The 22,845-nt window shown below is 36.9% G+C and overlaps 1 protein-coding gene across 1 annotated transcript in view; it reads left to right on the forward strand.

The window, feature by feature from the left end:
* LOC105915569 (astrotactin-1-like) overlaps positions 1–21,440 on the forward strand; it is a gene marked incomplete at its 3' end in the record, with an annotated part of 126,542 nt that extends 105,102 nt beyond the window's left edge. Inside the window, 1 exon segment of the mRNA XM_036130142.1 lies at positions 21,274–21,440. Coding sequence (XP_035986035.1) covers positions 21,274–21,440 — 167 coding nt within the window.
* Between the last annotated feature and the right edge of the window lie 1,405 nt (positions 21,441–22,845).

The raw sequence follows: 22,845 nt of genomic DNA on the forward strand, positions 1-22,845 counted from the left end.
AAGAATAAATCTCTCGATCACTGTCGGGAAACTGCCAGGAGCGCACTCTTGAACCACTGTGAGGAGGAGAGAGAGGTTAGTGGCCGGTAACAACTCAGTGGGAGTGATTGTGCACTGAACAAAAGCCACTAACCTTCTCGGAAGGTTGCACTAAAGCTGATTTGTAGGTCCAGAGGCTCGGAATAGGTGCTGGGATAGACGTTGCAGGAACCACAGATAATCTAGCTCACACTGAATAGATACAGGGCTAGGCAGAGGGTGATCAAATATCCAGGTGTGGGTTAAAACCGAAGGCAGAGGCATACAGAGGTTACAAAGGGCGAGGCAAAGGGCTTGGTCAGGAGACAGATCAGGAGGTTGATGTCCAGCATTCTGAGGCCAGCTGGAGAGTCCGACAGGAGCAATGCAAACAGGGAAATCCAAAACACGAAGCAAGGTCACAGACAGGCAGGCAGGAAAAAAACGCTGAATGGTTTAGACACAATGGCTTTCAAGAATCTGGCAGAGCCTGGCTGTGGGAGGCAAGAATATATAGGCAGGAAAGTAGGTGACCACTAACCAAGTAACCAGGAGCAGTGCAGGTGTCTCTGCTCACACTAGTAGAGCAGAGAGCAGCACTCAGGCATCAGGACCAAAACCCAACAGAGCAGGAAAGTACATGGTTGCAGAGCAGAAGCATTACACTCCTATAAATGTGTCTGATCTGAACAGGATTGGCCTTAATGGATAAACTGTAACTTTGGGAGGAGTTTTGGGCAGGGTAGATATTATTTTCTGATATAAACATTTGTTCCAGTCAGCTCGTATTTTGTTGAGTAATATGCTGCTGTTTGCCTGGTGGTTCTGAAGAAGTCTGTTTGGATAGCCGCCCTCAGTTCATCACAACAGCTGTGAGCCCACTGCACAACTGAGACATTCATGCAGACATGCATTGGTGTCTGTTTACCAGAATTTATTTTGTGATACACCAGAAGGCTCATTATGGTTGACAATTGCTTGACAATGTCATAAGATATACCACGTGGATATATGTTGCATAATATATAATATATCTTGCAATTAATATATATGTATATATATATATATATATATATATATATATATATATATATATATATATATATATATATATATATATATATATATATATACACATATATATATATTAGATCCCAGTTGTTCTTTCTCCAGTTACAAACACAGCAGATGCAGAAGTGATCAGACATGTTTTTCTCTTAAGTTGTTAACACTTACGTAGCAAGTGTTAATAAAAAAATTATATTGCATACCAATTGACGTGACGTAACCTGTCGATCAATCCTTGGAGGCTCATCAGTAACTGGCCAATCAGCGATTGGCCATTTATCCCAAAGTGAAACACACCGCACCTGCAGAAGCTATTTCTCACAACATTGTAGGGATTTTCTATTACAGTCAGTATTGCAGTCAGTTTTGTTAAAAACATTGGTAACAATGATTAAACATTGTCAGTGGGGAAGGTGATATTCGGACACACGATAACGTTTAGAGGGTCCAAAACTGTTAATTTCTTTCCCAAATCCTAGGAGTCTAGAAAAGAGTAAAAAATCGATACAGGCATACAGCCGACCTCATTGGCAGCTGAACACAAAGGTTATCGACAATGAACGGCATGGTCATCTGTACGAAGGTAACTGTAAGCATATGTTAAATATTTGTTCATAATTGTATTGTACGCTTGCCGGTCAAATTAAAGGATAATGCTTAATGCTAGTTCTACTGTGTTTTATGTGTTCTGGATATATGTAGATTACAACTGGTTGCAAAAGTCGAGTCTTTGTTCGCTATGATACGCTAACAGAAGTCGGATTTTGAACAAAGCTTGTAATAGTAGTAACATTTGTACTCCTAATACAGAAATTTCACTGTTTCTTGCCATGGTTTGTTCAATGGCAACAGAAAAACACCTACGGTGGTCAGCTGTTATTAACACATCTTTTAAATTGGAGATAAGTTGGTCTTTAAACTTGGCCTTTAATGTTGATTTGTCTGTGGTTACCTTGAAATAACTTCACTAACATGATTAACATCTTGTTTGAACATTGCTTTCCTGTCTTCTTTGCCGCTGTGAGCTTTACTATCACCATCATGGCAATTGTTTCCAAATCAGTGCGAGTGTTTACATGTCCTAACAGATGTCTCTTGTAAATGAGAACTCGTGTCTCAAAGAGACTACCTGTATAAATAGAGGTTTAATAATAAAAAAGTCATTACTAACTCTATGAAACAGTGGAATAATGTATCTCTTCAACTGATTTTTTAGGTGGAAAATATTCATTAACGTTACAACTGTATTAGATGTTAAGATTATCATTTGTTGGTTATACTAATATCATATATTAAAATACCATATAGTTGCCTCCTGTTTATTTTCATTTAACGAAGAAAAAAAAAGTTATTTGACTATCTTTCTTGACTATCTCTATCCATCTTTTTGGAGCCCCTTCATTTGGAATCTCTTTGTTAAATTAAACATCTCAAGAATTTATTGTATCATTCATCAGACATAATGATTATATTGAGAGTTTAGAAAATTATTTTATGAGACAATAATAAAAAAAAAATATGAGGTACACTTAACTGGAAGACAGGATACATTCTAGTTTCTGTATCATTCCTGACCTGCTTTGTGAAAAAGCCCGCAGAGAAACTGCTTAGTAATTTCCCCATTTCATCTTCTGTGCTAAACCTAACCCAGTCTTCAGATGCAACAATTCCCACTAAATCTAAATCAAGCAAACAGCTTTGGTTTTCAAAGAATGACAAGCAAATGACTCTGGCTGTGATTAACATCCATATAAATACATTTCTGGGGCTTTCCCTTAAATGCGTGCATAATTAATCATTTAAACATAGGGAAGGTGTGTCAACACTAACTGAGACAGTTTTCTCTGTGAGGCTGATTCACGAGCAGATCTGATTGTGCTTTTAGTTTCAGAATAGGAAGCACAGACAGAAACGGATTAACGTTTTGCTCCTGCAAAGTAGTTACATTTATCTGCCCCCACATTTTCTAACTGCTATACTACCATGCGAAGAGCAGGGATAAAAGAGTAAAAACTTTAGACGTAGATTTTCATTTAATTTCTCTTTTATGTAGGCCTCTGGATTGGTGCTGGACCTTGGGAGTATATTGATATTTGTTGAGCTTTCTTAAACTCTGTTTCTTGTGTTTTGTGTTCTTGAAAGCATAAATCACACTAAATTATTTCTATCCTTGAAAGACTGAAATTTAAAATTATTTGTCATTGAGTCGAAAAGTTTATGACTGATAAGCAACCTTAAAAGATAATAAATGCACATAACATAAGAATAAGTTGTGACAAAAAAACTGTTTTCATTTACATTTTAATAAAGCAGATGCCGTGTCAAAAATTACTCGTATCTTTCTTAACAGGCAGTGGAATAAAGAAATTGCTGGCATTAACGTATTTAAACCCTTTTTTTTTGTTGACCAGATTCCAAACTCCACCAAAAATATTCCACATTCTTTATTTAAAGACAGCAACTATGAAAAATATGTTACTCTAACTTTTTTTAAAATGTGCATTTCACACATTATTGCAACCCTGAGTGAATGAACCATCTCTACATTTCAAACCTCCAGTGACAATGAATGAGACAACTTTGTCTTTTCACAGCACGTGCATATGTTTTTGTTCAAGATTAAGCATGAAGTCTGCTTGAAAATCCAGCTTCCATACCCATTTTGTTTTAAAAGAACCAAAAGCCGACTTTGGCTTTTAGCTGTTCAGCTGCTACGTTGATGAATTAAAGAAGCATCTCTAATACCTTTTTTTTTTTTTACATTGTTTTAACCCACATGAATAAGTCTATGTACTTTTTGAAAGCTAAGTGCTGGAGTTAATTTCAATAAAAACAGTTTATTAAATCCCCCTGTTTATTTCCTGTTGCCTTTCACAAGCCTGCCCATAAGGAGAAATTATTCTCTGAAGTCTAGCAGAGAGGATGTGGGAAGACAGACTTGTGTTCATGGAGTCATTTGTAACTTCCTCTATTTGTTGAGCAACATAACCATTCCTGTAATGTTTTCCTTAACCGATTCCTTACGTGAAATACAGAATCTGACAGATTTGTTTGAAGCCCTGGTACAGGTGTGCGACATAAATGTTTTAGGCAGTCCCACAGATCCTCAGCCGTGCTAAGCAGCGGCCATAACGTGCTTCTCCAAATATTCATCCTTTGCATGGTTACATTTGTGGGTTTTTTTTTTCTTCTTCTTTGGACAAAGATTTTTTTCCCTGAAATCACTCTCACAAAATTGGTCAGCATGTAGACACCATTTAATGCTTTCTAGACTTGGTGAACACTTTTTGCGAAGGGAAACATGCCATTGTCACGTCTTTTTCATTTAAACAAGACACAGGAAGTCAAGGAAAGTTCCTAAAATCAACATAAGAACCAAAGTATAAATAATTATTAAAGAAAATGACCCGAACGTTGCCTAGCCACAGACTGGCGACCTGTCCAGGGTGTACCCCGCCTCTCGTCCATTGACAGCTGGAGATAGGTACCAGCACCCCTCGCGACCCCAACAGGGATAAGCGTGTAGGAAAATGAATGGATGGATGGACCCGAACGTTTTCAATAACTAAAGAAATGCTCTCAAAGGTTGGAATTTCTACCATTTTTAATAATGGATTATCCTACTTCAATATGTGTTTTACACTTATTCACCAGGGGTGCCATCAATTTATCTGCCTCTGCATCAGTACAGCTGCACACACACACGCTGAGGTCAACGTAAGTTTAAATGCGTCTGAAAGATTTGGTTAAAGAAATCCTGTATGTTGCAGTGGCATTGCACCTAAATGTCGGCGGTTCAATACCCATCCAATTTTCATCTTACACAAGAAAATAACAGAGTGGATATTTTTAGCCAAGGCTTTGAAGTCTCGTAAGCATTTGAATCTGTTTTGCCCGGTTGAGACACTTTTTCATGCTTTTCCCTGGTGTGGGAAAGCATGAAACAGTCCTCACATTTTGTTGTGACATTATTCCTTAATGCATAATTACAGGATGACTTTAAACAACATCTCACATTTGCCATCCATCTATCCAAGAGACGCTCCTTTATGTTGCAGCGTGTTGCAAATCCCTGCCAAAAGCATCGGGGGAAAAAAAATCCATTTTCTTTCCTCTGAAATTAGTCTCATAAGGATCTAAAGAGAAATGGTGAAAAGATTTCTCTCCAACACTTTGAGGTGTCAAGAAGCTTTTCTTTTCTTTTATATCCTGTTAATTACGTACTGTCCTGTAATATTTTTAATTTCTGTGTGCATGCGGTACTCTAATGGTTCTGAAACCGTTGCAAAAATACCACTAGGGAGTCTGTGTATTTATTACTGATGTCTCTGTTTTCACTTCAGAATCCTTCTGAATGTTCCCTAAGCTCAACTAGAAGTCTGGCGTATTCAGAATTTAAACCAAAGTATTAATCCAACATTTTACACTTACAAGAGGCTGGATTGTATATTAAACAATATAGAATCAGCAGCTATGAGAGCACAAAGGGATTTGTTTGTGGCTTTTGAATATCCCTTTTCTCTATATTTGCAGCTTGAGGCAATGTTATTTGAAAAGAAGGGACATTTTTTTGTAAATGTCTCTATTTTCTTTCTTTAAGCCACACTAGGCTATACATTCGAAAACGAAATTTCGTTCTGTATGCACTCTGTGTATACAAAATGACAATAAAGAAAGTCTAAGTCTAAGTCTAAGACATTCTCAGGTGCTTTTTAATGTTTTGATGTGAATTTATGTTAATTAAAACCAACTGGAGTAATTTAAAATTGGTTTATCTGAAATGATTTTAAGACAAATAAAGAAATTAAAAACAAGAAGAAAAACTCCAATTAACCATTGTTGCTGTAAAATTGCTGTAGAATTGGTTTGCTGTCAGTCCCATCTTGGAATAGGCGACTAGAAATTGAGGGACTCGGCGCACCTAGCCTGACAAGCCAGACTGACTTAGGGCGTAAACACGGCATATCGGTCCGGAAATTTGCCGGTAGCGGCAGATTTCAAAGGCAGGTCTAACAGGGTCAGCGGAAACAGGTTTGAACCAATCGGATAACTTCAGATGTATTGAATACACATGGCCTAAGCCAGTCTGGCTGGAAAGGCTAGCCTGCACTTACTGAGGCCTGCAGGGTGGGTTGGGGTCTCTTTCTGCAATCTCCAAGAGCTCCGGCTGTCCCTTGCTGCTTTTGGATGTGAAGTGGTCTTTACCATTCTCACCACTTTAAGGTCTGTGCAATTCCAGGTTACCAATTTTGTATTTCTATATATTTATTTATAAAGGGACGACGCATATTAATGAACACAAAGTAAACATGCGAGATTATAGCCAGTGCTAATTTCCATTTCTAGTCTCTCAGGAGGCAGAGTCACCCTCAACAGAGCAATACATTGCAATTACATACAAAACAATACAGTGCGATGCCAAGAACAACCGACAACATTAAGATAGAAAATATAAAATACACCATTACCTCTGACTGTGTACTAAAAAACCTTTACTGTTCATAGTTTCCAAGATTAAAAACAATATAAGGTAAAATGGATCCAAGTAAAACAGGTTTTTACATGTGCCTACATATATGACGTGACAAGGCACGGTGAGACAGCAGCATAACCAGAACAGAGGCTACGTAATGTTTTTTCAAAGAGCTACCTCTCACTAAAACCATATTATTCACTACTTTTTCAAAGGTTTGCCATCCTTTAGCCTCTGGACCTCGTGCCCTGAGGGCCTCGGCTCTTTCACACCTTTTAGCCAAACGTTGCTTTTTTTCTGACATCCCACTTCTGCTTTGTGTCAGTTTTCTTCTTTCAACAAAACTGCAATACAGATTTTCTCTACATCACTGTTCCCACACAGCAGCACTTTGTTGCTAAATTATTATCTTAGCAAAATACGTTTCTCCATTTCTGTTCTGTTTCTTTTGTATATTTTACGTTGCAAATCCTCATTATCCCTTTTAAAGCTTATTGATTTCAGCCGCGTTCCTCCGAGTTTGCCTTCATTTGCTAAACCTGTCTGGAAGTCGGTTCCTGGCCCTGCTGTTGCTGCCTTAGTAAATCAAATGCTAATTACACAGAGATTGCAAGAACAGATTGAATGGAAGAGGCAGCACAAATTCCCCCTGCTCTGTTATTTATGCAACGCTGGCCTTGGATGTAAACAAATATCTATCATGGAAGAGATGGAGGGATCCGGTAATGTCTGAAAGATGGTTTATCAATGTAGTCACTTATACTGCATCAACCTGAGTTTGGGATGTGTCTATAGCGTTTGAATCCCTTTTGACGGATTGAGCTCCTGTCCTTATCACAGGTTGTGGATTTATTGGTGTTGTCTTTGAGCAAGATGCATCATTATTTCCTCATTTACTTACATGGCACCGAGAGAGCAAAACTGTTGCTCTTCACCCACAGACACACATCCCACTCCTGTCCAACACCGCATTGAGCACACTTTCAGCCTCCGTTGCATACATTAGCGTCGCTTTTACTAATTATCTTGTGACTGTTGAGCTTATAAATGAGCTTCTCATCTGTCTAATCAGGGCGGTAAACTGGTTGCGCCCCAGCAATGCGATTCCACCCTAATCAATTAACACCTTGTCTGATTTGGTGCTGCCGGTAGCTGTCCTGTCTGCGTTTTAATATCTTCTCTTGTGTGAAAGTCGGCTGATGGAGGCGGTGGGAGAGGACCGGCCGACCCGCTCGTCTCTCTGATGTATTCCACTCCTGGGGAGAAGCAGCGTGTGACGCCTGTGGAAGTGAGAGTGTAATAATCACAGGATGATTGTGAGATTAATTAGTTTCATCTTGTCACTTGTCTCCCCTACAAAATGGCGAAAAAACAAGGATGATGTTGACAGAACAGATTGCCACCAAGATGGAGATGGAGGATACGTGTACGCCGTCCAAGATCCTTGAATAAAGTTTGTGTTTGTGAGCATGGGTTCAAATTGACACATAAAACTGCAGCAATATTCAAAGAGAGCAAATGCCGTTTTGTTGCCACCTCTGTGTTTTGTGTTCATTTTAAGCTCTGTTGTTTGGAGACAACAAGAAGTGTTGTCTCCAACACTTCCACCGACGTTTCTGACCTGCTTTCAACAATGGCTTTCTTCTTGCTACTCTTCGATTAAAGCCCGACTTATCAAGTGCAAGGCTAATACTGGTCCTGTCTACAGTTTTCCCACCTAAACAGTGGCACTGTGCAGCTTCTCGAGCGTTACCATGGATCTGAGTGCTAATGCTCCTCTTAGCGGGCCTGTCACTGTAGGAGAATTGCCATGTCTTAGTAGGTTTGCGGTTGGGTTATACTGTTTCCATTTATAGGAGATGGATTGGACAGTGCTGTTTGAGCTGTTCAAAGTAATCACATGTAACTGCTAAGGTAGAGCCTGGTCTAGACAGTTAGCCATGAAAACCCAATAGCATACACGATAAAATTCATTGTTTTCTCGCCGGTGGTTGCTCCGTCCTGAAAGCATCAAGCTTATTTTTTTCTCGTTGCTTTTTTTTTTTTTCTACTGCAGAGCCACCTCAAGCATCAGTGACTGTCCCTCTTCTCATGCACAGTCAGTTCAAACAGCCACAGATGTATGATCCCCTTTTCACATGAGCAATGCCAAAATGATTCACCCACCAAGGGAAAAGGTACAAACAAAAGCTACAGGGAGGGGTTATCTTTTTATGCCTCATTTACACAAGATAATAGGATTCCCATCTTTGTATGTAATCCCTCAGTGAGATTTGTTTGTTCTAGATTATAATAAATTAAATTGCAGAGTTAGCAATGAGGGGGCTCAAACTGAATTTGTTTGTTTCAAAGATCTGTAGTTTAGTTCCCTTGATAAATTTTTCCAATCTACAGAAAAAACAAATACAAAGGTTTTGCATCTTGGTGTGTTTGACCTTAGTTGATAAAGCCAGATGTTTAAGGAGATTTTGACTGGGGGGTTCTTTCCAAATTATGCTTCTAAGAGAAGTCTCTGTGCTCTTCTAGATTTAACTTGATGCTGCTACATTTAGGAGATTGTGCATGCCCCAATTTACAGTTTATGTGAAAATGCTTCCAACATAAAGTCTGTAGTGCCTTTTTTTATTAATGCTCCCTCAAACAGTTAAATAGTTTACTGGCAGTTCTTCTATCATCTATCCATCCATCCATCCATTATCTGTCACGCTTGTCCCTCGTGGGGTCACGACGGGTGCTGGTGCCTATCTCCAGCATTCAGTGAGCGAGAGGCGGGGTACACCCTGGACAGGTCGCCAGTCTATCGCAGGTTCTTGTATCAGAGAAAGCAAAATTCAGACTGGTTAGTGCTGCAGAAAACTAAAAGGAATTTGATTTTGACAAAACTCTGTATTTTATTGAGTAAAATTATGTTACTTATCCAGCATGTTTCTTTATATGGCTAATATATACAGTTCTGAAACCAAAATCATCTGACTTTGTCAGCAAATATTGGGACACAATTTAAACCCAATACATGCATTTTGTCATGACGCTTGTTTTTGGTTTTCTTTGATTTGCTTTGTTTTGTCAATGTGGTGACTGCAATAATCTGTCAATGTTTTAATTGCTTCCAAATTCTAAAACTTTCATGTCTTTAACTTTAAGAGAGAACCAACTATGTTGTCATGCCTCTGTGTGTGACAAGAACCTCCTGAGTGTGTGGACAGTAAATATGTTAGAGGGGTTTGGCTCAAGTCATTTGGTGGATAGAGAATCTGCTTTGATGAAATATTTGCTGGGTTATAAAGGTTTTTCAAAGTTTTAGAAAGCTGAGCTAGGTATGGAAATACCTAAAGTTACAGAACAGGATCTAAGCACTCTGTTAGGATTGTAAGCAGCAGCACAGTCACATGCTGGGTGTACCTAAAAGATGACGGAAATGACTAGGTCAGTTTTTTAAGGTAATGTATGCTCTCTACGATGTTAGTCGCACTGCCCTTTACATGTCCGCCTGAATAAAGATTATTGTAACTTTGAATACACACAAAACAGAAATGAATGGAAAGGAACCCGAACTGGTTTATTTTACGTTCAGTCATGTTTGTTTATTTTCACAGCAGTTAGATAGCATTTCTGAATGTGTAGAAAACAAGAGCTTCGTCATATTTATTCTGTTCATGCTGGAGTTTGTCCTTTATAAATATATTTTGTAGTTAATAAAACAACAACAAAAAAACTGAAAACTAAATAAAAACACAGTAAAAACAAACAAACAACAAAAACCTGTTCTGTACTCCTCAGACTGAAGAAGCCTCTTTGAGAAGAGACAAAATGTTTCAACAAAGAACCTGTCCAGAAGACCTACTCAACTTAGTTTTTTTATCAGCTATGTTTAGTTTCATTGTTAACTGTAGCACTGTTTTAATCTAGTATTTAGGGAGTATTAGGGCCATATGCTTGTTTGTGCTCCAGATAGAACTGTTCCTCTAATAATAGACTGCCTATGTTTACCTATTTTGTCAATACTTTATCAGAAACCTTGGGTTGTACTCTTTTCTAAAACTGGCTTAGTCTTCAGAACTCTGCACTTTCCTGCAAATTACAACACCCTGTTTGTCACAATTCTAAAAACTAGGACACACCTTTACACATGGCAACACAAAGGGGTCTTTTACAGCAGACAATGTCTTTCTTTCCACTATTGGAAAAAGTATTTTTTTTTTCACCACGGGCATCTTGCTTTGTTGTTGCTCTATGTGGGCAATAACAATGCTCCCACAGCGCATTCACAGGATGTGAGTTTAAACTGGACTCAAAATTCAACATTGCATACAACACTAAATAATGCCAAGACGCACATCACGCCTCTCTGAACAGCCAAGTCCTTTGTAATAATTCTGAACTGCACCAGGCTCAGTGCTGCTGGCTAAAGTACTCTGTCATTGCACTTTGTATTGCTGAACTACCCCTTTGGCAGCAGAGACCAATCTCGGCTGGGATCGCACTTTGGGATACTAAGCATTGTTGAAAGGAGTCAATACTTGGCAAATGTACAACTAGAGCTCAGCCCTAAAGAGGGACTAAAGGAGCACATTAGATTGCCACTACTGATGTTGGGTCTCCTCGGGTCGCAGGGTTTTTCCGGATTTTGTGTTTAATTATAGATGGTTGGTCAAGAACCTTATCTGCTGTTGGTTCGTATTGTGTTTATTATAAATTGGGTACAGAGAAAAATGTAGTTTCCTTTTTTACATTTTAGAATTGTATGCCAATTATTTATATTTATTTATAATGTGTTTTAACCGGAAAGACATGGTATACTTTTGTGTTAAACCAATTTTCAAAGCTATGTTATCCCAATTCTACTCCCAAGTGTCTGACAGGAAATTCTACATTATTGTTGCATTTTGAAGTTGCAATAATTACATGTAAGAAAGAACTGAGGAGAATATGCGGTGCATAAAGGAGAGTGTTAAATTAAACACGCTGTTCTCATTTGAACTTTAACTGAAGATTCCTCCTCTGATAGGAACTGAACTAAATCTTTGATCAATAATTTAGTGGAGCATAATATAGTAGAATTGGCAACACACTAGACACCGTGGCAATTAAGTCAATATCAGTATCAAAATCTATGCTTCTGTGATTGTTACCTCAATTAGGCACAGCCAGCTGTGAGGGTCCTTTTCTTGGTTTTCAGGGCACAAACAGTGCTGTAAAATCTTTAATAGCAAGGTACAATCTGCAAATTGTCAGCCAATCTTGACTTCAGATAATTATGTTTAAAAGTCTGGTAAGCTAAATTCACGAACCATATAACACTAAGGGGAAAACGAACGCTGTTTCATTAGTTCAGTAAACCTAAAACTAAAAGTAGATATTAAGAAGTAATTTAATGAAAAACTATACATAAGACATGTTTATTTCCACACATTGCTTCCTTTTCAACCTATGCCCATTATAACTAGATTTTTCTGGGTCATAAAAGAAAGTGTGAACTCTCATAAAAAAGAAATCAAAACTCAGCTGAATTCAACATGCATCTGTTTGATCTCTTCTTCTTTCCATTATTTAATGTTTGCACTTTGCTTACAGTTTCCCAGAAGAGTCAAATGACAAATAGAGTTTTCTTAGATAACCTTTGACAAAGCCCTATACATCATCTTGAGACAAGTTTCACTTTGAAAAAGTAGAGCACATTTAACTACAGGGCTAAAAAAATATAGTTGATGGTTTTGAAAAAATATTTAGAAATGTTTCATAGGTATAGATATATCAGTTAGCATGCCATTTAAAACCTTTACTTATTCTAATTACTAGAAAACTTCAATATAAAATTTGAGTTATGAATAACTTGAATATGTTGGTCCCAGGAGGAGTGCAGTAGCATAAAACAGAATACATCTTTCTAAAGCTATTAATCTAATAATTACATATATGTTGAAGAAATAAATTAAACGTCTTGTATTATGTTTTGCCAGTGAGTTAGACAAAAAAGGAAGACTAGATTAAATTGGACATTTGCTGTGTGTAAGTTGTGACAAAATGTACATTTTCCTCATATGACTGATCAGCTGTTTCTGCTGTTGATGTCTTACTGGATATCCCCATAACGTGCATAGAAATGATTTTCTTTCTCAACATTTCTAAGCTTGCATTTAACATCACCAATACTCGTTGACATGAGGGAACAATTACAAGTTGCTCGACAGAAACAAATTCTTGAAAACCTTTGGTACATGTTTGGTACATACTAGTTTGCAACCTCTATTACTGTTTATTACACCCATGCGTAACATCAATTAAAGTTTTACTGATACCATCTGAAGGGTGAGCTTCTTTACGGTACCAAAAAAATTACCATTACAAGGACTAAACATTCCCGTGTAGTTTGTAATGACGCGTTTTGGGTCGCTAGGAGTTTTCTCTGTTAAAAGAAACCGGACCACCAGGAAATATTGCAAGTTAACAGCCTTATCAACTAACCACAAACCACAGGTATGAAAACACCCAAAGAAACTGGAAAATAACTATAGAGAAGGAGTAATAAGTGATACAGAAACCAGGTGAGTACAATCAACAGATTGTGCAACAGCTGGGGGAGAATCTAAGCAGGGAACTGATGGAAGGATGAATAATTGGCACAGCAGAAACTGAATGTAAACACAGGATTTACTCGTATAGAGTAGATCCTGGATCAGGATAGAGTAAGTCCTGTATTTGTATAGTTTGTAGAGTAATACTCTTATCTTAGAGTAATACTAGCATAAGAGCCTAAACCAAAATGCCAAAAATCAGGACACAAAAAGAAGTAACTCTTAACACAAATTAATTCATTTACATGGACTGATCCATGGATCAAACCTAATGGCTTTAGCACTAAAATTGTCTAAATGCCAACACAAATGAGAACCAAAACACAAACACCTATGCATTATGAAACTTGTTTTACTTAGATTAAGGACGGGATTACCGCTACTTGAATTTTGAATTGTACTATATTTCTAATTTATTTTAATCTGCATTAGTTACTAAATATTTGCAACTTCGTGAAATACAAGCAGACTAATGTTATAAACATATCTATGTCAGAGCAACCGACCTCAATAAGTTTACATAATGCAAATATGGACAGTGGGTAAAACAATTTACACACAGATTTAAAATACATACACAATTGAAATAAACGAGATAGATTTTTTTCCCCTATTAAAATATTCAATCTAAACCTTCTGTGATTTTCTGGTTAAAGCCTCTTAGGGATTTACATCCACTTCTTTTCAGACAATTTTGCCTTAATGTTTTTGTCTTTGCTCTTACCTTAGCTATCAGATGATTTTGAAAACTCCAAAGATTATCCAACTCCTCTCAAAGGGATTTGTTGCTGTTTGGCAATAGCACAGAGCTGATTCCCTTAAGCCTGAAAAGCACTGCAGGAATTTATCTCCATTAAGCAACAGGATTAAAAGCCATGGTGGTTCAAGGGGTTTTCCAGAGAAGGCTTTGTACTGCTACCTTCTTCCAAGCAGAACAGACAGCACTTTTACTCACTGTCTGCTTATTAAATGATCTAAGATTAATGGTGATTTATTTGATCTTTAAAGACTCTTGTTTGTGTCAGTGGATGGTTAATATGCAGAGACCTTTTCAATGGAAACTGATTTTCCTTTTTCCAGAAGCCTGCAAAAATCTATACTTCAAATTTCACAAAACTAAACAAAAGCCTATTGGTTTATTCACAATCATTTCCTGTGAAGTTCTGAAATAGATAAATGAGGGGAGAAATCAATATAGAAACTCTTTTACTAAAGGTTTTTTTCCATGATTTTGTTTGGTGAGACATGCTTTTATGTGACTATTTTACTTTGATCCTGAACCTTTGTATCATTCGAGACCTCTTAAAGATGTGACAAACAAAATTTGTGTTTTGTCTGATTCATCTATAAGAGGAAGCTATCCATCTGGCATTTCACTTTTAGGGATGTTTTAAGAACTAGAAAGGTTTCTTGCCATGAATACATAACTTCAGACTTTTAGGCTGAAATGCAGACATTGAACACAACAGCTTGTTATTGATGGAGACTTTGCCCCAGTCTGAAAGCTGTTATTTTCAGCAGACCTTGAAAGCCTTACATGATGCTACTTGTATTGTTGGAAGTAACAGTATGGACATTTCACCTCAAGTTCCTTCTGCTTTCTGAATCATACCTAGTTTTTTAACTTTTTACAGTATACAACTACAACGAGGACTTCCATCTTCTTGATTAATTTATAGGGTTTCTAATGATACGTAAATCCATGTGCTTTAACATACAACTCCTAGTGGAACATGGTGTTTGCTTATTTCATTGTATTTCACCCAAAGTTACAGTCACCAAAACAGCCGAGCAGTGACAAGATTTTAGACAGGGAGTGTGGTTTGGTGCAGAAGATTATCAGGGATTGACACTGGATTAGAGAAGAAATCTGTTGAAATCTCAAGTGATACCAATCCACAGGTTATCCACAGGCGAACAATTATTAGCCTGTGGATAACGTTGAGCCATCAGCTACTGCTGTCCCCGCATGTCAGGAACTTATGAGAAAATAACTGGAGCTGGCAAGTAGCAATCCAGTGTTTAGGAATTCCAGTAATTTAAAACCTGTCACAGATGTGTTTAAAAATTCAACATCTCACGTGCTCTTTACATCACTTATTGACCATGACATTCTGTTGCTTAGTGACAAAATCAGTTTATTAAAGGAGCAAAAACAAGGAGCACTTATTTAGCTTGTAGCCTCATTCTGTTTAGACATGTCTCCAAATTTATCACTGCATGTATGCCATCTTAGTGTCCACTTGTTGAAGTAAAAAAACATGACAATGACAGACTGGCTATAACTGTGGAGTGTCTTGTTGTGCAGTTTGGACATGTTAATATAAGTGAACTCGTTTGGAACATTTGTTGTACTGTGTGGTGCATTCCTCGAAGGGTTTTATGTTGTACAAACTGGAGGTTGGCATTTTGGGTCATTCTAAAAAGATAATTCTTGCTAATATTGCAGCAACAATTAAGATTAGTACTGGTAGAGAAATTAACGTCACATTTACTGGTAGGAAGTGAGATTGGTAAATCTACTTCATAAAGTTTTATATACATTTTAGAGAGTAAAATGTACACAAAGGTTTGCCGGTTGAAGTTTAAAGAAGCTAATTATTACAAAAACTATATGTGTATTGGTTTAATCTTAAATTTGGACTAGATAATATGCTTTAGTTGGTGATATTCAAGAATTTATTCTTATCAATGTCATATGAATCTTCTAAAAAATTAAAGGGTAAGATTTTTTCTTCCTTCACATGTGCCCTCTTAGTGATGATTTACTGTTCCATGTTGAAAAGTTAAGAGCCCTTTTATTTTGAAGGATGTTTGGGTTGTTCCAAATAGGTGTTGGTCTGTGAGGAGGAACTGAAGACCTGTTCGGTTTGAGATATCCCCACAAGGCTGTCAGAGACAAACTGATATTGATGCTTTAAAAACTGCTATGCAGCTTAATTAAAGGGCTGACAAATGGAACATCTGGGAAACAGACTTTTTGTTTGTAGTTATTGAATTTCCAAAGTGTATTAAATGAAAATCATTTTCTTGTTGAGATCAGTTCTAAAATGCTGATGCAAGTCAGCTGATGAAGTGCATGCAGAAAACCCTGAGCTTCATTTCTTTCTTTAATTCATTTAAAGAGAGTTAATTCTTATTAACCATGCCCCATCACAATATTTGCCTTGTACAGATAGTATATTACAGTAATTTCATTTCCAGCTAAGTTGGGCTACCACAGATTTTGTTTTTATGGACATGTTTAAAGATTTTCTGACTGAAGTGTTCAGTTAGAGATGCCACACAGTTGCAAGATTTTTGTAAGTGCTATATAAATAATGTAGTAATGATCCCATTCTATCATTTTTTAATCTTATACTATGCAGTGCATTCAGATGCTCTGATTGCACTAATGATGGTGATTTGCTTTTTTTCACATGCCAAAAACATAGGGTGTCATGATTTGTTCTGATGACCCGAACATACTACACACAGAGCTTGGTATTTTGTGATTTTATTGAATGAGATGGCTGTTGGATGATGAAACCAGAGAGACAGGCCGGGACTGGAACAGAGATGTAAGTGAAGGCAGGAGCTGACGGCCCGGAGATTTTTTTCCGGTAATCTCATAACCTTGGGATCCCTAACAATCGTTTGGAAGAAAAAATATATTTGCATCAGTAAAATGTTCCATTACTGTTGTTCTAGATCTAGACAGTAACAAGGACCGGGTTGATCTGGTAGCTTGTTTACCCTGTCATCGGTAACCTAAAATTTAAATAAATCACTGTGTAGAAAGATATGTTGTGGATAAATATTGGAACTGTGTCTACCTTTTCTACAGTGCAGTATTTCAAAGCCAGCAACAAAGCATATTAAATATTGTGGCAATGAAAAATAAGTTATTGAAATTCAAAAAAATGGCTCTAAAATAGCCCCTTGGTAATGGAATAAACTCCATAAACCCATCTGTACTCTCTGGCCTTAATACAGCATTAGAGAATTGGGGGGGGGGGGGGGGGGGGTCTCTCTCTTTCTCTCTTTTGCTCTCTCTGGGGTTCTTGAATTTTCTGTTGTTTATTTTTTGTTTTTTTGGCATCTCTGTACTACAATTTGGTCAACTTTGCAGTTGTTTTTAAATGTTCTATATAAATAAACTAGAAACCTGAAAACTTGAAAAAACAGTGAGTCAGTACTTCCGTTGCCACATTATACGCGCGGCTTCTTGATGGTGTAGGCTGTAAATGGGTCAATGGGAACTCTGATCATAAAACGACAGACAAGGTCAGCAACAATACTGACACAGGCTGTGGCATTTAAACAATGCTCAATGGGTACTTTGGGGCCCGTAGTGCACTAAGACAAATCATGATGAGACATGATGTTACATGGTCAAACCTCTGTTAGATATGCCAATGTAGATTGCAAGATTAAAATAATAATAATAATAATAATAATAATAATAATAATAATAATAATAATAATAATAATAATAATAATAATAATAATAATAATAATAATAATAATAATAATAATAATAATCAATGCATTGATACAACCTTCAGTGACTCTGGATTTCTTTGTTTCTTTGTTTTTTAGGTTATAGGTCATGGTACATAAATCATAATTATCTTTGGAAATGTTTAAACAGAAACATAAAATGTGTTTAATTTGATTTATTTCAAGAGTCTGTAACTGAATGTACCATGCAAACTCCTTGTATTTTAGCCTCTGAAGATACAATATTAGGTTTGTCCCTGTACCTTAGTTATTTGTTGTTTGTGCTCTTTGAAAATAATAATTAGCCACTTGCATTGCCTTAAGCTTAAAATGTAAACCCCACTTAAGTTCCAACATTATTGTGTTTGGTGGGAAAAGAACAAATTACACTGCACCTTGACAGAAATGCAAATCAGACAAGATTTTACAACAGACCTGTGAGCTTCATTAAGCCAAATGAGGCACCTGAACTTTGTGCTGAATTCAGGAGGCCTGCATAACAAAGTGAGCCGGCACAGATACTTTGTTGCTTGAAGAAATCCTATCACCAAGTCCCAATTGTGAATGCAGTGGTACCTTGTTAAAGTGTACTTCATCAAAGTTGCCTTTGAAGTATTAGCTGACAGAAACTATTATGTGCAGTCGACTTGACAGGTCTATAAAAAAACATCATGGGAAAATCTGAACAAAGCTGTAGGAGAGGAAAGCTGAGGTGAACTCAGGTCTTAGAGTTTCTTTATAGATTCACTCCAGAGCCGATAGTGTTTTAAACAAGAAGATGTAAAAAAAAAAAAAAAAAACATTTTTAATTTCTGCTAGTAAAAGAAAACGAAATCATTTTGTTCATTTTCATTACAGAGGAAAAAGTCTTAGAGTGCTCTAAGGAGTGTATCACTGTCTCCTTGTGCTATTAAAAGTAGACATACTATGCAAATAAGGGTTATTTGGAGGGTGAACCTAATAGATTTAAAAATGAGACTACTTTTGATTGGAAAGCTTAATTGATAACAGTGGGGTTTAAAATATTTTTAACCTTTACAATGTGATGTATTTCTGTTAAAATAGAGCCAAAAACAGTGAATTCACTATTAAAATTAGACAACTTATTTTAATTCAGTAATTAAAATAAGCTCATCACAACAATAAGATAAATCAGACATTACAATTATATCCCAAAATAAAAATATTGAAAGTAATGAAAAATACATATATATGCTTCATTTACAGAAATTGTATACATTCAGCAAACATTGTGTCCTTACAATCAGTTTGCAGCCAGTTTTATCTTTTACTCTCTATGGAGGAGTCTTACCATCCTTTTCCAAACACGTGTATCTTAACTTCACAGCATTTCTATTCATTTAAATTTAGATCAGTGCATTGTTCATTCCAACTTAGTAACTCTATTTTTCTTCAGCCATTCTTTGGTTCATGCATCCACCCATTGTCTATATGTGTTTGTCCTTACAGTGTCATGGGGGCTGTACCCATCACCAGTGGTCACAGGGTGAGAGGTGGGGTACACCCTGGACAGGTCCATCACAGGGTCGTACAGAGACCCAGAGGACAAACAACCCAGAATCCACACACTTATACCCAAGGACTATTAAAAGTAACTCATTAACCCAACAGTCGTGTTTGTGGCTTTAGCTTTGTGCTGTGGTGTCCCTTCGTGATTCAACAGGAATGGGTCATCTTCCAACTGATAATGTCAGTGCCATGACTGCTCCATACAATTGTATTTATATTCCAATTCTATAAAATATTTTGGTATGCTGAAACATTAGTTTATCTTTCTGAAAAGAGCCAAGCCCATTTTCTGAAAAATAGCCCCCGCCAGCAATCTAGTGTTCACCAAATCTTACACTTGATAAAATGCAGTCAGGCAAGGGTTGTTTTCATAGCAACTGCCAGACTGAGCCAGAAAGCCTTGATTTGTCACTCCACAGAACACATCTCCACTAGTCTAGAGTCCTGCAGTGGCGTGCTTCTGACATTTGGCAATGCACTTGGGGATGTAAGGCTTGATGCAGCTGCTTGACCATGGAATCCCATTCAATAGAGTTCTCTAATCTACCTAAAGTTTAAAGGTCTGTACCTATTGACTCTGTAGAGAGTCGGCGAGGTGGGGGTCAGACCCTCTGACACCACCCTTTGATTTTCTGAAACCTACCACTCTATGGCTGAGTTTCTGTCATTCCCTACCGTTTTCACTTTGTTATAATGCCACTCAGAGCTGACTGTGGAATAGTTGGTTTTGAGGATACTTCACAAGTTGTTGCGCATCCTATTGCACATCCCATCATGGTACCACGCTGGAATTCTCTGAGCTCCTTACTGGGACTCATTATTTTACAAATGTTTGCAGAAACAATCTGCTTGCCAAGGTGCAAGGTTTTATACACTCGTGACCATGGAAGTGTTTGGAGCACCTGAATTCAATGTTTTGGATGGGTAAGCAAGTACTTTTAGCAATACAGTGGATAATTGGTAAGCATGAGGCTCTTTAAAACAACTGCCCATGCCTTTTGCATCTGCTATTACTTTGAACATATTCTAAATGCTTTAAGTCCATATTTCATATAATTCAGTTGAGCAATGAAGCAAGAAAATGAGGTTTATTTGCAGTGACTACAACGCCACTACTGTAAGACACTCTGACTTCCCCTTTGAAGCGCTACACAAGGATCATATTCTATGACGATTTAAAATGATGGCCTATGATCCACCTGATTCAAAACTTCGTATTGCCAATGACATATCCTGTTTCAGGAACTTTTTGTTTTGCTGATGCTTGCTTGCTTGTAATTGAAAAACAAAACAATGAACGTTAACAATGAATAATGATTACTGCATTTTCTCAGATTGATTGATTGCTCTACTTTAACATTATTGTGTGCTTGTTTTTGAAGACGTGGACATAACCATTACTTTTAGAGTTTTCCTCTTTATTCAAAATATATTTATGTTAAATTTTAATAAGTCCCACTATGGTCTTAAATAATCTAAAAAGTGGCCTAATTTTTAACTTAAATAGTCAATTAACTTTTTGTTTTTATTTCATGCCTGTCTTGAGATAACAAAATTGCTAAATTCTGAATTACAAGACCATATTTATAACACTTGAAAAGTAAAAGAGTAACACTTAGTATAAAAAGTACAATAGAATGAATTATATGTTGAATTAAATTAATTTCACTTAAACAGCATGTTCTTGTTCGATATGATCAGTACTCCCTGCCACTCCTGTAAAATTAAAAAGTATGGAAGCCTAATATTTAAAGAAATTATTAATGGATTACTTAATTTGTTGTTCATGAAATAGTGAATAGAAAAAGCTCTCTGCTCGAGCATTATTCATTTTCATCTTTCTCATTGTTTTGCTAATTCATGTTATTTATTATATTTCAGCTACTGCTTTTCATGTTGATTCATTTGACATGTACTGTGGAAGTTTTCACCTACTTTAAATAAACAATTTCATACATTTACATCAGTGTTCTCAAACTGGAATATAAGTCTGCAAATGAGTACCTGACCTGTGAGCCACACGTGTTACTTTGGTAACTTTTTATATTTTAGAAATCTGTCTATTAATGAAACAGGAATTTGAGAATATTGACTTGAGACACTTACAAATGCTTATTTCTCTTGCAGTGCCCTCCAGGGCTGAGTCCAATGAAGGATGGGACTGGGTGCTATGACCACCACATTGGCATCGACTGCTCTGACGGCTTCAACGGCGGATGTGAGCAGCTGTGCCTCCAACAGCTGGCCCCTCTAGAGGATGACCCAACGCTCTACAACATCCAGATGTTCTGCGGGTAAGCAACAGCACAAGTCAGCAGTTTTTACCTGTAATTACTCTTAATTATTATGTTTCATAAACCTGTCACCCTGAGGCCTGTCACCATTAATGAGACAAGGTGTCACATATGAAAAGACAAATCTTTCGCTATCACTTCGTAAACACTTTAGGAAAAACCTCTGATTTGTGTTTGATAACTCAAACTCTCTCCCTAAAAAAAAAAAAAATAAAAAAAAACAGGCCGACTACACTCAACAGTTTTAGTTAAAAACGCTCTAAAACTTAATTTCTTACAACAAAATCATTTCAAGAAATGCACAGAGGTGTGATTATATTTGAAGTGTAATAAACATCATGTTTTATTCGGTGCCCTTTCAGTACTCTTCTAATCTTTGCTCAAAGTTGGCCAAATCAAAAATAAAGTCATTTGGAGTCTGCCCAGCTGCTAAATTAATGCCAGCAAGTGCCTATGTTTCTATGGCAACTAGATGGTGACAGCCGATTACTGTAGCTGTTGGAACACTTCCTTTTTCAGTCTTTGTCAGAAAGAAGCTTTGCATACAGAAAACATATTCATTCACTGGTTTCTTATAGAAAGAAAGTCATCTCAGGATCAATTAACTGAGCAAAAAATATCCAGGAAAGTGTTAAACAAGGGGTTTCTAAATATGGAACTGAGATGCAGGACTTATAATAATTTAGAACAGCAAAAACCAGATGGATAATAAAAATAGTTAATACAGCCGAACTAAGGACAGGTGTTTACTATCTGAAGGGATGTAGTAGAATCATATGACCAACTTTAATGAAAGAGTTGTAAAAAAAAAAAAACAGCAGGTCCAAAAGGAAAGTTTCTAACCCGTTTCTTAGATATAAAGAAACTGCCCAACTCCTGAACCCACACTGGGGTTTGGTGCCACAAGAGACGAGATATCTAAAAGTTCTGCTTCCTACTATATCCTCTGTATCAAAAAGTTTTATTTTTTTTTTACTTTTAGATGGAGAGCAATACAGCACTGCAGGATTATATTAGTGAGAACTTTATTCAAGCTTTTTATTTAATGTAAAAGGAAAAACAAACAGCAGGGCTAAAATAATTGCAAGCACAACTCATTATTTCACAATGAGTTAGGAACATTTCAAAGAATTGTTTTGACATTCTGACAGTGATGTCCATTCAAAATGCACACCTTGTTAATGCAATTCTGTCCAAGTGACAAAAACCTCTTTATCACATTTTAAAGCACCAAACAGGCTTTTGTATTTTTAACACATGCTTGTTATATGCTATAGTTATATGATTATGTTATATGCTGAAAAATGTGTTGAGTCCAAGCACAGGACCCTGCAGAACTATGTGGTTATATATGTTGCATGATTGTTATATAAACAAACCACCTGTTTGAAAGTTTACGGGATTG

The sequence above is a fragment of the Fundulus heteroclitus genome, unplaced genomic scaffold (genome assembly GCF_011125445.2).
Source record: "Fundulus heteroclitus isolate FHET01 unplaced genomic scaffold, MU-UCD_Fhet_4.1 scaffold_281, whole genome shotgun sequence".
In the NCBI taxonomy this organism is placed as follows: Eukaryota; Metazoa; Chordata; class Actinopteri; order Cyprinodontiformes; family Fundulidae; genus Fundulus; species Fundulus heteroclitus.